Source organism: Dicentrarchus labrax, unplaced genomic scaffold, assembly GCF_905237075.1.
Source record: "Dicentrarchus labrax unplaced genomic scaffold, dlabrax2021, whole genome shotgun sequence".
NCBI classification, from domain to species: Eukaryota; Metazoa; Chordata; class Actinopteri; family Moronidae; genus Dicentrarchus; species Dicentrarchus labrax.
The window spans coordinates 7,506,713-7,523,208 of record NW_026136704.1 but is presented as its reverse complement, the minus strand read 5'-3'; the positions used below and the strand labels follow the sequence as shown (position 1 = coordinate 7,523,208).

General features: G+C 42.2%; 1 protein-coding gene across 2 annotated transcripts in view; it reads right to left on the bottom strand.

The window, feature by feature from the left end:
- Positions 1 to 16,286, bottom strand: part of LOC127361914 (unconventional myosin-Ic) — a 58,183-nt gene extending 41,897 nt beyond the window's left edge. The window contains exons 1-2 of one of the 2 annotated variants that reach the window (XM_051397071.1): positions 16,140 to 16,286; positions 15,792 to 16,037 (exon numbers count right to left, since the gene is read on the bottom strand). In XM_051397071.1, the coding sequence (XP_051253031.1) occupies positions 15,792 to 15,884 (93 nt within the window). In that variant the 5' untranslated portion in view covers positions 15,885 to 16,037; positions 16,140 to 16,286. Of the gene's footprint in view, positions 1 to 11,331; positions 11,686 to 15,791; positions 16,038 to 16,139 lie in introns of those variants that run through there. The other variant, XM_051397075.1, reaches the window with a different exon arrangement.
- Between the last annotated feature and the right edge of the window lie 210 nt (positions 16,287 to 16,496).

Genomic DNA, 16,496 nt, shown 5'->3' with positions numbered 1-16,496 from the left:
AGCTTGAACTTGGTTGCTATATTTCCAAACACTGAATTTCCTGTTTACTCCGTGCACTTCCTCTTTGCTGATTAGACATTAATAACAGCTGAGCCACTGGACAAAACATAACCAGACCATTAGAACAAACAGACGCGTTCTCCCAAATACTGCAAGTAGGTTCCTTTCCCTATTTCCAGCATGTTGACTCTATTTCTACTTTCTTTAAGCTTCTTTTTGTACTTTTTACTTTTCACCTAACATTCCACAGCCATCTTCTTCTTACATCTTGATGCAGCAGGACAGGATTGTAGCAATCCCCTCAGCTGGCATCTACAGTCGAACCCACTACCTGTATATCACACACACACACACACACACACACACACACACACACACACACACACACACACACACACACACACACACACACACAGTAGAGTCATTGAAGTGCTCAGCTGTCTCTACACAAGGGGCCTGATAGAAGGATATGGAGGAGATAGAGGGGCGGGAGGACTATTTGCTGGAAAAGTGGAAAAAAGTTAAAGAGAAAGAAAAGATTTGAAAGGAAGTGTGACAGTTCGGAAGGACGGCTCCTTGGAGGCCATGAGTTTCTAATTAAAGTGCTGCTGACATGTCAGCATCCACCTACATTAAACCTGACAAATGGGTGGGAATTTATGTGTGAACTGCTTGAACTCGGAGGAACCTCTAGAGAAAGTAACTTAACACAGACCCTCTCCCAACACAAGATGATAGCTCAGCAATTTGGTCACACACATTGCAACATCTCTGGAATCTTCCCCTTAGAGATTTATTACCAAGGGTTGGGCTGCGGAGACAGAAAATATACACACAACTGCTCAAAGGGTACAAACACACACATGTCCATTCACTATACTCCTTTCCAAACTTCAGGTAAATCCATGCCCATGTTCTCTCTCACTCTCATTTTACTCCTCATTTTCATCCACTGACACAGAAACCCACACACAGACACACACCAACACAGCTTCTAGTGATAATCACAGAATACAAAGCAATGAGAGCGTGCACACACTATTGTTGTTCAGGATGTCGCAGGTAATTTGCTTACGGTCAGCCAGCAGTGACCAGACAGCTACACAACCCTTACAGCACACAGACACACACGTACACACCATCATTTCAGCCATCCCCATCATAATGATCACATGTTACGCCCTGAGGCGAGGACACAAACATAGAGACGGAGGCATTCACTGAGCAGCAGTGGGTGGGGTCATGTATAGATGCCACTGTAAGTAAACAATGAGAGTATGCATGAGATGATGGTAACCTTAACCACACACCTGTGGTATTGTTAGCATTGCTTTTAATTAAAGACTATGTTTCCCATGTACCCAGGAACATGGATAGACCAGTAGAGGATGCTGCTTACAATACTCATACTGACTCAGTATTCATGTGCTCAGTGTTTAATGTTGTTAAACTGCTAAACATAACACTTGTAATTTACAACAGCAGTAGCAGACAAATAAATAGTTTAAGTTCAGGTGACATTAAGAATGTCATCTGTGAAGTCCACTGCTCACAGCCACACCCGCAACAATTTAACCCCACTGGGAACTGATGTAGAAGAACAGTTGTTCCAAACTCTCCCTCTGAAGCAGCAGAAGATTCCCTCACACGCACACAACCATCTAACCACTTGTCATAGTTAGACTGGGCAGGGCTGCTGTGGTATGTTAGATAGTGAGCTTTGATTATTTGTGTTTGTTAAGGAGGTATGCGGCTCACAGCTGTGTTGAGGATAAAAATACATCAATTAGGAAACAACTGGGAAATCCTGGTGGCCTACAAGGAGCTTAACATGCCAATGTCCCAGTTTGAGTTCAGCAAACTAACGCAGCTTCTCTGAGAGAGCAATACTTCAGGTTGTGATGTTGGAGATCCTGTGAAATGTCACAAATTTAAACTGATTTAAAACATACATTTTGACTAGATGATGACAATCAGGGGGTCACAATTATCCTGAATGTGCTGGAGTCCTACAACCAGCATGGTAAACAAAAGTGTATCAATCATAGACATTTAATAGCAAACTAGTAGATACACTTTTTACTAAAGCAGTCCACCATAAACCTGCAAAATCAAGGCCTTTGAAATTGAATTTATGACTCCTTAACAGTATCAGATGTTAAGATAAGATTGGAGAATTTGACATATTAAAACTTTCAAATGTGAGGAAACCTTGTGTGCACACACACACACACACACACACACACACACACACACACACACACACACACACACACACACACACACACACACACACACACACACACACACACACACACACACACACACAGGCATTTACTGCCCAAATTGGACACTGCAGCAATGGAAAAGATTGCAAAACAGGTGATCATTAACCATCCAGAGAGTACAGCAACCTGGTTTCCACAGAAAGTAATGCAGGATAGACAGAAGGGCTGAACCAAGTGAGAGGGAGAGTCTGATAAGGACTTCACATAGTCCTTTAGACTCTTTAATATCTGTGTCAACTTTGCCGTGGAGTGCTCATTAGTGCAGGGTGTTGCCCTGCTTTCTATTCAATCCATGCTGAAATACACATAAGCATACTTTCACCTTCAACAGCAATGAGCAGGTAAAGACAAGGGATTCATTATTGCTCCAGTCAGTATCAGCAATCAGCAACCTGTATCAGTCAAAGTTTGGACCAGCTAGTTTAAGCTCATTCATCAACTGTGTTTGCATTCCTTCAGGCTCTATAGGCAGCTTTCTTTTTCCTGGTATCTGACTGCTTTCATGCCACATTTAGTTTTTCTTCACTCAACTTTACGACACTCAAGTTGTATATACCACCACTTTTTCTGCCATTTCCCACATTCCACCTCTCTCCACCAGCACCTACCCCTTTATTTCATATCACTCCTTCATCTTCTCAATCCCCCTCTTACTCTCTCTCTCTCTCTCTCTCCAGGTCCAATGCCACACCTGTTCATATAATAGTGACATTATCAAAGCTCCATGGAAAGATTCAGTTAAAGGTTAACAAAAAGGTATTGAGTGAGAGAGGACGTCTTCATAGTCTTAACCAAGGATGTCTGCTGTATTGTCACCATAGTCAAGGCTGTGGAAAACACACACACACACACACACACACACACACACACACACACACACACACACAGTTTCTTTTCTCTAACACCACCCTGTAGAGAACTCCTATTGTCCTGCAGGAAGATTTGTTTTGCAATTAATGTCCTATCACAAAAAATGATTTGGTAATAAACACAATCTGAGCAATTTTGAAAATACACAGCAGTGTTGCTAATAAACAAAAGGCCCCATCATATAAAGATATAAAAAAAATATAATGGCAAAAATCATTGAAATTACTGACAGGGGGACATTAAAGTAAATCAATGCAAACTGTTGAGTTCAACCTTTGTGAATTTCAATGCGCAAATTTAAAAGTGCTTTAAAAAAATATTGACACAGGAATCGATGGTATAAATATGTCCCTTGAAACAAACTATGTGAACTATGACCTATTACCAGTTAGAGACTAAGCCAACTATTATCAAGCTCGCTAGTTGGAAAACTTGTATCCCTCTTCAATAACTTTTTATTTCTTTATTGAATAAAATAATGTGCAGTCATAGGAACAGAATGGGGAGAGTAAATGGACGAGTAAAGAGAAAACTGACAGAAGCTCGGACAGTGGTTGTGACTGACCAGCACTAGCATGTTCCTGGTTTGCTAGCGTGTTAGCGGTTAGCTTGCCAGCTACAACAGTTCACTAACTAGACCTGTAAGTAGCCCCGACCTCATCAAACCTTTAGCACTGTGTATTTAACTTGTGGAGTAAATGTTTACCTATGTACAAAATGTGTAGGCATGCATGTGTGGACAAAAGGCAACAAAACTCCTAATACACTGCAACGATCAAAACAGACTAACCTGGTAAGTTCACAATATAAATCGTACATTAAACATCCTAAAGCTATAAGTCCAAGACTGATAAGGCAGCTATTTGTCAGCCACTGAGCAAAGTAAATTGTGTTTGAATGGAATGTAAGGTCAAGCTATCAAGATCATTTTATGCCATTTATCATAGTCCAACTCTTACTTTCCCACATATTTTCCAGTCACCAGATTCCAGTTTCTCCTAATACCTCATGCCTCATTCTCTCCACCTCATTCTGGCTTTTTCAGTCTGAACACACTGAACATGAACAAGAGATATGAAGCTAGCTAAAAATAGTAAAACCAGAGTTTATCTTAGTATGAAAGGGGTTGGGAGGAGGGGTAAAGGAGAGGAATTTATTTGGTGATTATTTCTGCCTGGTGAATTCTCCAGAGTTTCCCATCACAAGCACACACAAAAACACTGACACGCCATATGCACCCTTGTTTCAACAAACCCTGAGATTTGCCTTTGGTGTCATATCACAGCATACAAGAGTGGGTGGGTGTGTCTCAACACTGCCAGTATAGTTAGGAAGCAGTTGGAAAGTCACAAGTACACAGGAGAGGAGTTGACATAATTACAGTTATGATGTAGCACAGGATCCAGTAGGCTCAGGTCAGTTTGTCATGATTATAGGGATGAATGGTCACTAACACACACACACACACACACACACACACACACACACACACACACACACACACACACACACACACACACACACACACACACACACACACACACACACACACACACACACACACACACACTGCGTGTACAAAACATACAAAACACTTAACAGGTGAACGCAGAGCCGTCATCGAGGGCAGGTTGGCTCTAAGTCACAAACAAGTATAACTCCATAACTGGAGGTGGTCAAAATATTTTGCTCACTAAAGGTACCTTTTACTGACGTCATAGATCTATTTTGGGATGATACACTGTTTACTTTGCGCTCTATGAGGTCAGAGAGAATGGTTTTTATGGCCACCTACCATCTCCATGTGTGGGAGGCAGGGCTGGAATACAATGACTCACATTAATAGGTATTCAAATAAACATCATTGTCTCTTATTGTAAATGGGATTGAGGGTTCAAGTAACAAGCAACGAGTTTCTGGAAAATCAAAGGCTAGTGGTGGTGTAAAGTCCTGGTAAAATCCCCGGACTGTTACGACAGGAACATCCCCAAAACAGACCCAGAACTTAAGGCACACACGTTCCAACACACACAAACACACACAGAGTTCCTCTCCTTCTGGCATGAAGATGTACAAGAACAGTTGAGATGGGATTACCAGATATCTTGTATTATCTGGTTAATCTGAATGAGGGTGTGTGTGAGAGTGTACACAGGAACGGGATTAGGAAGTGAGCTAGTCAGCACTGTGATAAGTCAACATGAATGAGCAGTTCTGTCCTCAGCTCACACCAACTTCATCCTGTCACAGGGACGAAGGCAGTCAAGGAAATGCACAGTGAAATGGACCAAAACAACTTGAAGCTTTTTTTTTAAAACACATTACCAAAGGTAGACGCAGTTGTAACTTGATTATGCTGGTTATTGAACTAATTCCAATGTATGGTATGTTAAGGCTCTGTATTAATAAATGCTTACATTCTAAACTGTTTCATCAAATCAAAGATACTTGAACTGAAAATAATCCAAAACAGTGAGACTGGAAAAAAAGGCAGTACTGTCTTAACCATTTTTAAAGGACTTTGTCATGAGCATTCATATTCATTCATATGAGGACTTCCCAGCTCCTGCAGTCACACTGCATGTACAAAAATGGCAGTGTAGCTGGCGTAGATTTTGACTCATTTCCAGGCTGGTTCCAGTCCCACGGCAGTCAAGGCTGTAATACTGAGGAGAAGCAGGACTCAGTCACTCATAACGTTTATTCCCAGCAGGGCGGGGCTCGCTCTACTGCTGGGCTAGCTTCGGGATGTGGGAAAGAATCGCATGGAAAAGCTAAAACAGCTGCCCACAGCATAAAACCGGGATAAAACTAACCAGGCACACACATACTGTACATACACAGCATGCTGTGAGTCATCAACACACAGGTAACACATAGTCTGAATCACAGCCAGACACATACCTTCATCCCTTCCATTCTACTAGACCGTCTTCTTACGTTAGTAAGAGTTGCATGCATCGTTTCCAACACACTATTCATCTCTGCCATCTGAGACACTTAAAACTGCACGTAGACCTAGACAGATTTCTGTACACATTTACAGATTTGTCTACACACTGCACTTGCAAATCTGAATGCAGATCCACTCATATTTGTAAATGGTTTTGCTACAATAATGGCCCCATAAAGATTCTTATGTGAATACACACCTTAATTGCAAAGTGGTGCAGTAAAGACAGTAATGCTCACTACTTGAGATGCAAGTACGTTAACCCCAACTAAAGGACTGCCCAAGAACATTTGTATTCATCACAGTAATCCCTGTAATATCTAACATCGTAGCCCTCAGTTCACACCACTGCTATCTAGCAGTTGGAGGTTAAAATATAAAAACTGATACTGTTTTTGAGAATCAATACAATATTACAAAAAAATTATATCACAATACAACATTTTTTTATATTTTCGTACACATTCCATTTCTGCCAACAGATCCTCCTAAATGTTACACACTGGACCTTTAAAGTGAAAATATGTACTTATACCTTTACTAATACCTTACTACAGAGTAAATATGCAACTTCCATGATGCTGAATGTCACTATTGAGTATCCATTCAGCTTTAACAAGGTGGAAAAAGGCTGAAGAACAAAAGGATGAGTGAGCTGAGTTGATATAAACCCCCCACTAGAGCAAACACGCGCTCAAATGGTGAAACACACTCTAATGCAGATGCTGTCTCTCATCATATATCTGTCTCTGTGTCTCCTGCTGTCTGTCCGTCTGTCTGTGGCTGGATCAATAGCCATCCTGTCCACTGTCTCCAAAACATTCCCATCTACAAGTCTGACTCAACTTCCCATGTCATATCAGCATTAGTCATCATCTAAACAACCTCACACACATACCACCACCATTACCAACTTAAGCTTATTTTCTTCACTCTATTGAATTATCACTTAACCTGATCTCTGATTTATCTCGGTCTTTGGTTTTTACTCACAGGAAGTGGTGAAGTAGTATGAGAGTGTTGCAAACGATCCACAGAGGACATTGGTATTTTGTTAAAAATCAGATACTAGCCTGTTTGTGTCATCCACTTCTGATCCAGTGCTGGGGAAGAATTTTGAGTAAAACATACAACAAATGGCTGAAAGACCACTGTTAAATGTAAGTGTCCTGTTTCAAAGGCTCTTACAAGAAAGTCTGGGACTGTATCTGTGCTGTCTAACAACCAAGAACAAATTCAAACTCACTCTTGTTCTTGATCATTATTTCATCCCCATGAAAGCGTTCTTCTTCATTTTCAGTGCCTTTACCACCCTGCAAAGCAACATAGAGCATGGCAACTGTCAAATTGGAAAATTTTGAATATCGCCCGCCATAGAAATAAAATCAGATGTTCCCCTCTCTAACCCTCTGTTGACCCATATCTTAAGAAATGAGTGCAAAGGCCATGAATTCACTTTGAGCTGGAAACTGCTGCTGCATTAGGACCTTATCAGTCCTATTCCTGGCTTAGTCTAGTGTGATATCTGTGCTTAATGTTATCAGAGCAACATGTCCAAATGCCCTGAGCATATCTTAATGCTTGGGTTCATACTGTAGTCACAGATGCCAGGTTTTAAACTAGGCATGTCTAGCTTAATGTTTATGACAAGGAACAGCTGTATAACACATGACTTATACGTGGAGTTGTGCAACGTAGAAGTTAGTTGGTCTGTATCACTTCAGGCTTTTCTCACGTTCCTCCCTACTCTCTCACTTCTTCCATTAGACAGCTAAATGAAAAGATTAATAACACTCTTATGACTGTATGCTTAATATGAAGCTACAGCCAGCAGCTGGATAACTTAGCGTAGCTTAACATAAACACAGGAAACCAGGCGCCAGCCTACCAGCACCTCTTAACTGCACTATTTCTTAACACATTATATCTTGTTCATTAAAATCATTCAAAATTCAAGATAAGCTAACTGGTGAATATGTTTTTTTCTAAAATATTGAACTATACATTAACATTTATAAAACATTCCTACATTATGTTTGTAACATGACAAAAACAAGACTATAGCTAACCAAGATGACTGGCATCCCCTACTGATAACGCATTGTGTTCTGTTCAGCCTGGCACTACAGGTAGATGATGCTCCTTGATGTTTAAGAGGGGAGGGTGAAACAAGAGAGTTCTGCAACTACACCACCAAAAGCCAAAAAATCCTACACACTGGACCTTTATCAGGTTGTGCAGTTACAAGGTCATGATCCCTCAACGGCTTCCCAACCCTGCCAATTGTGCTGGTTGCTAAGCCAGACATACCGCTTCTGAAACTGAATCCCGGTCTCTGCGACGGTGGCAGAGTGTTTTAGTGTTTTGCCCATTTCTTGAATTTTTGTGTTGTAAACATCTTTCAGCATGACAGCTGCATCTTTAGAGGTCATGCCATTTATTGATGTCCGCATGGTTGACATGACAGGTTCACATTGAAAGGTCATAAAAGTGGAAACAAGTCCCCAACTGAACATTTCCTATAACACAGTTTAAGTGCATGACTCTGTGAGAGTGTATATGCCTGCGTGAGAATATTTCCTGATGTACAGGTGATGGTGGAGGTCAGGCTAACAGCCAGACAGTCAGGTGTATCCTATGGGTTCCTCCCAGGATCCACACAACATGTAGCTGAGATATTACATGACCAAAACCTTCACCCTGTCAACTGCAGTTCCTACATCCGCCAAAACAGAAAGCAGAGGTCGCAAAGTAAGTTAAAGGGAAGGTTCTCCTAGCACATTCGATTTCACAATAATGTATTTTACTGGTTCACTACTTCAACAGATGCATATACTCATTGAACTATTGAATCTGAAAGATGAGGAGTCTGCCTTGAAGGAATCTACTACCATAACAATGGGGGCAAAGTCAGACTGGTATTTGATCAGATAAATAGTCAAACAGCAAGCCAGAGCCAATAAACTCTCTCCTCAATCTGTGTAACCTTAGACGCTCCTTGAATAAAAGTGGGTCAAAACGGCCATTAGCCTTGGTGCTTGATCATTCTAACATTATCACGTAAAATACAAACCCATTTCACGAGCCATGTGTCTTTGCATACACAAGTATACAGAGCCAAAAGGGAAAATGCCTAACCATGCAGAAGCAGGCTGACATTTGGGATAAAAGCTCATTCTAACCCCACACCACCCAGCACCACTCTCACCACAACTCTGTCACAGCCACAAACCAGAAATATCACCAAAACCCAGCCCATCAAGATTAAAAAAGGCTTAAAGCAGCACACTGAGGGGAAAATCTCCCTTTAAGCATCTGTGCCACATCAGTCCAATGGAAACTGCAGCTAAATAAATCTCACCAGGAAGTATACAACAGGGGGAACTGCTTCGGAAAAATGTATTGACAACAGCACACTGATGCACGTTTCGTGCCAAGTTGGATAATGGAGCAGGCGATGCATGCTGAACACTCTGTGCATTTTCTCTCAGGAGCCACCGATGTTCTTTTGTAAAGCTCCACATTGTAGGTGAAAATGAACACTGTGTGAAGGCCAATGCTGCAGCCCTGCTTCCAAGCCAATCATCTCCAATAACACGCTGTCATTTAAAGGAGCTTATATCAAACTTAGAGCAGAGTGACAGTCAACTTAGTGGCAGCTGCAGGCAGCCAGTGAACGCTGGGAGGTCCTGCCCTCCAGGTGACCTTGAGGCAACAGGTCAGCAGCTCTAAGCAGCTTGACCCCTGAGGAATATGGTGGCTTCTCTTGTCTGGTTTCAATCTCCATGTGCATCCTCCTAATGTACAGTACATGGCTGTTTTGCCTTTCCCTCCCCGCTGATTGGGTAATTAATCTCTCTCACTCATTAAGGAAGGAGATCAGCAGATTATGAGGCTGAAAGAGACACTTTCTCCAATGAGAACAGCTGAAGATCAGAGTAAAGAGTGGTGAGAAAGAGTTTCAATGACCAAATCCACATCTATACACAGTATTTTCAGTTAGAGCAAGGTTCGAGCCCATCAAGAAGCAGCAAGGACAAACTTTAATAATCAGATATGGTTTCTTGTATGGTTTATATCATATACTCTAATGCTCAGACATTAACAGGTCGCATACAATGCCAGGTGTTTCCCTTATTTAAATCATGTGCAAACCACACACACACACACATAAACAGGTGGCCGGGCACGCTGACAAAGTGCCAGAGACAAACAGCTGAAAAATACATAGCACAGAAAGTTAAATCAAACAGGCCGATGCTTAATGGAGATTTGGTATTTCAGGGAAAACAGCAGCCCACATGCTAGTGACTGATAACCCTGCGATGGAGGTGGTTAACAACCATCATTTTCCACAACAGCATTCATTATGACTCCTTATGTTGCACATAGAAACAACACACACACATGCTCCGCTGACTCCTGACAGGGGCACACCTCGTAGGTGTGATCGGCTGCGAGGTTTGGTTAACTCAACTGTCCTAATCTGTTTGTGCCTGGTGTCTATAAAAAGACAAACCCAACCTGAAGGATTTGAAGTTGTAGCAGCTAGGCTACAAGCCAAATCAGTACGTGGCTAAAAGTTCACAACACTGCCTCAGACAGCCAGTTCACTAACTGTAACGTTAAAGAAAATAAAACCAATCTCCATTCAAAAATATGACTCCATTTTTATATATCTTTGCTGAGGTTAACTTCACAACGACAGCCCAGACGGAGCACATAATCTGAAATCATAACGTTAGCTAGCGTCAATCCTTTAAACCGGCATACACCCAATACATAAAACACCAGAGTGAGATAGGTTAATTCAGTTCACGGTACCCTCCATGGCACCGCCGTTCAACATGTTGAACATGTGCAGACCTGAACAGTGGCTCTCACTGATTTGTCACAGGGTTTTCTAAAAGCGTCCTTCGCCGAGTAAATGAGTGTCCAGCGGGCTGCACAGCGTTAAATTGCCGCATTTTTGAATGGCGTTTGGCGGAGCGTTTTCTCCATATGGCACGCATCAGGGCTTTCCGCCCACTCACTCGAGCCTGCTGCAATGTCACAAATTACTCTGCAGAAACTTTCCAAATGTCACAACTACAACATATAACCACAGCAGAGCCGCTGTTACCGGTAACCCTGGCGTAAACGAAAGTTAGCCACCCGTGACCTACCGCGGTAAGCAGTCAGTGGCTCGTGTGTATGTCTCGTTACTAACATCAAACATACCTTAAAACAGCCGAGGTGAAAACGGTGTGGGGGCCTCTGCTCTCTGAGTGGTTACCGTCCAGATAGAGCAGCGTTAGCGGGGATATGTCTGTCAGTCCCTCCGCTGTGAGTGTCAGTCAGTCAGTGACGGCTGTCTGTCTGCCAGTAGGTACCGTACAGTAACTGAGTTAGAGCCGTGCCGGTCTCTCCTGACCCTCCCACCACTCCCAGTCCAGACCAGCGCTCCCACTGTGGACTCACTGTGGCTTCTCCCACTCTGCTGCCTCAGCACAGGACTTCACCTCCTCTAGTGGTTCAGCGGCACAGTCACAGACACTTAGTCATTTCTCTGAGTGGTGAAACGATAGATGGCGTTAATATGCACAACTGACACTTTATGAAGTTTTACTGGGACTCAGTTCCCCTAAAGCCCCCTGTGGGAGTGGTGTGGCAATCCCCCCCCCTTCCTTTTCTTTCACTGGAGGGTAGCAGAGCCTTGTAATACCAGGAAGTCCACAAGGCACCCACCCCACTGCTCCTGCATGAGTGATATGGTTTATTTGAGCCAAGCCACGCACCATGTCGTCATTGTTTTCTCTACACACACCTCACAGCAAATAACCAGACAGCCCTGTTACCTCTCTGTCAAATGCACAAAGAAGTGCAGCTGTCTTCATATCTCCCCATCCTTCACATACTTTGAGTAGTCCTGTACAAATAATGTCCCGTGGTTGGATAAATCCAAGCCCACCAGGGTACCCTACCAAAGCCCCCTTCGTGCTGGGCTAATGTGGAATAATATACAGACACCTCTCATGAGTGGGAGAATAATAACCTGGCTCCTACATATCAAAGCCAAACCCCAGTCGAAAATGTACACATTTATTTCTTTGATACTAATCCGCACACGGACACAAACTGACTGAGCACTCCCTGAACCAGTCAGTAAACCTCAGAGAGAAAACCTCCCATCGGCCACTTTTTTAAAACAAACTTTCAACATTTGCACCTGACTGTTACCTCTGACTGAAAGCTACAGGCAGCGAGTGCTGTGTAAAACATCATTAAAATGGCCAGAAATTTGAATGGAGTTTGGCGCTGCCGGTAGAAACTCATCTTCCCTCTTCAATACAGGGTGTAGCCGGTGTGATTCAGCTGCAAATGACAGCACAGTGCTATTATGAAGTGCTCTCATAACTGGTGATATCACTTTCAAAGAGTTCTCGTACCCTCTACCGTCACCGAGGCCGCCACTGCACCTCCAGACCCCGCAGACAGTGCAGAGCTCCTCCCTATGGCAGGAAGCAGGAGCACTCTCTTCCCTCATAACAACACACTTAGAAATAATATGAGGGTGAGACTGTGGATTGCAATGTTGGCCTAATTCATTTTATGTTCTAAAAATATCTCTAAAGCAGCTTTAATGGAGTCTGGACACCTCCACAGGGGTCCTTGGGGGCAAGGGCGGCTCTAGGGAAATATTCATGGGGTGTTTTTTTAAGGAGTGGCAGACATATATGCTGATTTAATCGCAAACAATTACATATATCAATTGGAAAATCTCCAAATAAAGCTTTTTAGTTTAAAAACATTACATCATTGTGGTGCACTCGTAAAGCACTGAATATAAATATTTAAAAGTGGCATTAGAAAAAAGTCAAGAATAGTCAAAAAAAATGGAGGTCATAAATTCAGCTCTCCCTAACCCAGATTTTCTATTTTCTTCTTCTATTTTTAAATTCAATTTTGTTTTCTGTACATTTAATTTACTATTATAAAGGTAAACAGATTTGTTATATTTTTGTTGTTGTTGGCCTAACAGAATTCATACCATGTGTGCCTATGTGGGGGGGCGACCCTCACATAACAAAGTTTGGGTTTTCAAGGAAAAAAAAAAGAATACTCTACAACAACCTCTCCATTATTTCAGATATTATTGCAGAGTTATGTAACATGTACCGTTCCCATGTGAAGGTGACCTCAACCAGCCGGTCAGCTGGCCGTCAATGCCAGAGCTGGACTGCAATATGGCCGCACTGCCAGAGGGGGGAGTGATCGATTCAGCCTGGGACAGCCCACAACCAATGGCATTCACTGACACACACATACTTACACACACAGGTCGTATCCTGTTGACAAGGCAATGTTGGACAGACAGACTGTACTGGAAAGGCACACACACCTCCATCTCCACCCCAGACCTTTAGCCCTCCCCATTCCACTTCTTTGGAGCCAAGAGGAGGAGACACTGCCAAAACGTAGCCACACACACTTCATCTTTTCATTTGTTTCAGAGCTAATTATGTGCACAATATTTTCTTTGTCTAACATACCAGAACTTCACCTTACTGACTCATTTGTTATTGAAATGTATGTTATTATAATTAAGGGAGAATGAAGCTTTTTCATTCATGTATTTGGAAACTAAATTTCCATTCAAACCCCACGCAATAACATCAGTCATCTTCCCCAGAAATATAGTCAATATAAGACTGTTACAAATGTTAAATGACATACAAAGGTCACAGGGTCTTGGTCACAGATTAGTAAACAATTGATGACCCCGACACACACATCTTTCACACACATCCAGAGACGGAGGGTGATTTGACCTTGGAGGAATGTGGGAAGGGGGAAAAAATGAAGCTGTGTACTGGAATGTCTTTGTCGTTTCCTCCCGTCCAGGCTACAGTACATTCCTCACCTCCCCAATCATCACTGACCAGCACACAGCAGGCTGCATTAACCACACCACATTCTTCTTACTTTACGTCCGGTCCTGTGTCAGCCCCCGCATGTACCAAATGGTACCTTATAGCACAGGAAGATTGATTTTAAAAAGCCCACTCCTTCATTCCTTAGATACTGTGTGTATATATATATACATATATATTAAGCATCAGCTGTCTTTATTACTACACTCCCACATAAGACAGCATCAAGTATGTAACACATTTCAAGATGTTTCAGACCTGTGGATGTCTCTTTTAATTCCTGCATGGAAACATCGCTCATTATACATTAGACAGTTTTCACAGTCTGAGTTCTCCTTATACGTTAAAATATATATAATATATAAATAAAATGACTATTATGTGTAAAATTGTTGGAGTTTCCCTTTCAGGAAAAATTTTTTTAACAATTTTAAACTCCAGCTTTCAATAAATGCTTGTAATGTGGGAATCACCTTGTATGTAGCTTGATCATAGTGGGGCACACGTCTGTTACTTTAGGGACCAGCATGTGGGATTTAGTGACATATAGCGGTGTAGTTGTTAATTGTAACATTGCTGATTGCCTATTTACACATCCAGCAGACGCAGAGCAACATTAGCATTCATTTGCCATGTCATGTTTCTGGCCACCTGACAAATATAAGTCCAATATTCTTGGCTCTCTTTTTAGCTCTGCTGTCTCCAGTCTAGCTGTTTAGCTGCTAAATGCTATACTGTGTTCACCAGCTATTTGCTAGCTTTGTTGTTTACCATTTCGTGCTGGTCGGTAGTGCACAATGCGGTTTTAGAGGCTTTTTTACTTAAAACAGCTGCTGATGCAGGAGATGATGCTGATGAGAGTAGTGAGACTGAACCAAAACAACAAATTCAAAGATGCTAAAAGCACATTGCTGGATCCCATTGTTAATATAACAATATTAATTAGAGCAGCTTTAATGCAACAGCCCGTATGGCTATGAGCAGATTGTGGTCTGTTGAGGCTACAGTCGGTGCAAAAATCAGTATTTCTTCTTCTTCTATAACACAAACATTGACCCAAAATGTCATCTCTATAATTCATACTGTGAGACAGTAATCCTGACTTCTCAGCTGTAGAAGCACTGAACATATCTTTCTGTGATATGAAGTCTGTGTTTGTTCAGTTATCAGTGGAAATAAGGAATTCTAATGAGACCCTGAAATGCAATGTGCGTCATCATATAGTGTTGCAGACTCACATTTTCATACACTTTTAATGTGGAACTGATATTTTATGTACTCTGAACTTTGAACTCTTTAAAGAAGGTTCTATCTGCTCTCTTCAACACTTGCACAGTTCTGTACTGGTGTCTGTAGTTATGCTGCATGGATTTGGCTTTGCATAAATCCCATCTTATTCATGTCAATTAAGTGTTTAAATATCACACTCTGTATGAGTAGGAGTCCACAGAGGCACATGTATAATTAACTATGTGCTTATTATAATTCTGAGAACACTGCTCTGAGGCCAGCGGTATTTAAACTTATTTACTAACCATGGCTGGTCTGATTTATCAGTGCAGTTTACATGACAGACAGTATACTCTGAAGCAATTTACGCTTCTTAAAATATGTTAATGTATCTCAACCTATCCCTGAGGGAGATGAACCCTATAACCTCAGCTGTGTCAGCATCAATTTCTACCCACTGAGCTGAATAAAACCCATCCGAATGAAAGATGAGCGGAAAAATCTGACTCCAGATCTGGCCCCAGTGTGTGAACTGACCTTGCAGTTGTGGCAATAGTTTTCTCCATTTTTCCCCGGAGGAAGGATAATTTCCCCTGTCGGGATCAGCTGGATCCTCAATTCCATCATCATTCCCTGTTTCTTTTTTTCCCCCGTTCCTTTTCTTTAAAGTGAGTCCGTGTTGTTTGGTGCTGTCTGCTCCTCTCGCTCTCCCTTCAAATCCGTTGGCAAATCCGTTAGTCAGGCAGAAAGAAAATGTGCCTAGAAGACTCTCCCAAGAGATACCTGAAAAGGATAAACTGTCAGAGACCTTTACACTCATCAGAAATACTCTCTGCTGCATGCATATGAAGATAAAAGTCTTATCTTTCAGGCGGGAGCTCTTACCTGACAGAGAAATTTTACTTCCTGGCACACAGATCAAAACGTGGAAAGCAGTGATTGGAGTTTGCAAAGCATTGGTGCAGAGATTTGGAGTTGGGGTGTTACCTGTTGCAGAGCGGAGAGTCACAGTGAGGCCAGCTTCCCCTCGCTGCAGCCAGAGGATGTTGCCTCTCTAGCTGACGGATCATGGGGAGGATATGGAGCTCAGCCTGGCCTGAGATGGATGTCACATGCAGAGGATATGTGTCTTTTGTCTTACTGGAGTGTGTGTGTGTGTGTCCATGGGAAGATAGAAGTGTGCGTACTCGTAGGGAGTTGTAAACACATTTGGGTTTCGAGTGAAAATATAATGTCATGCTG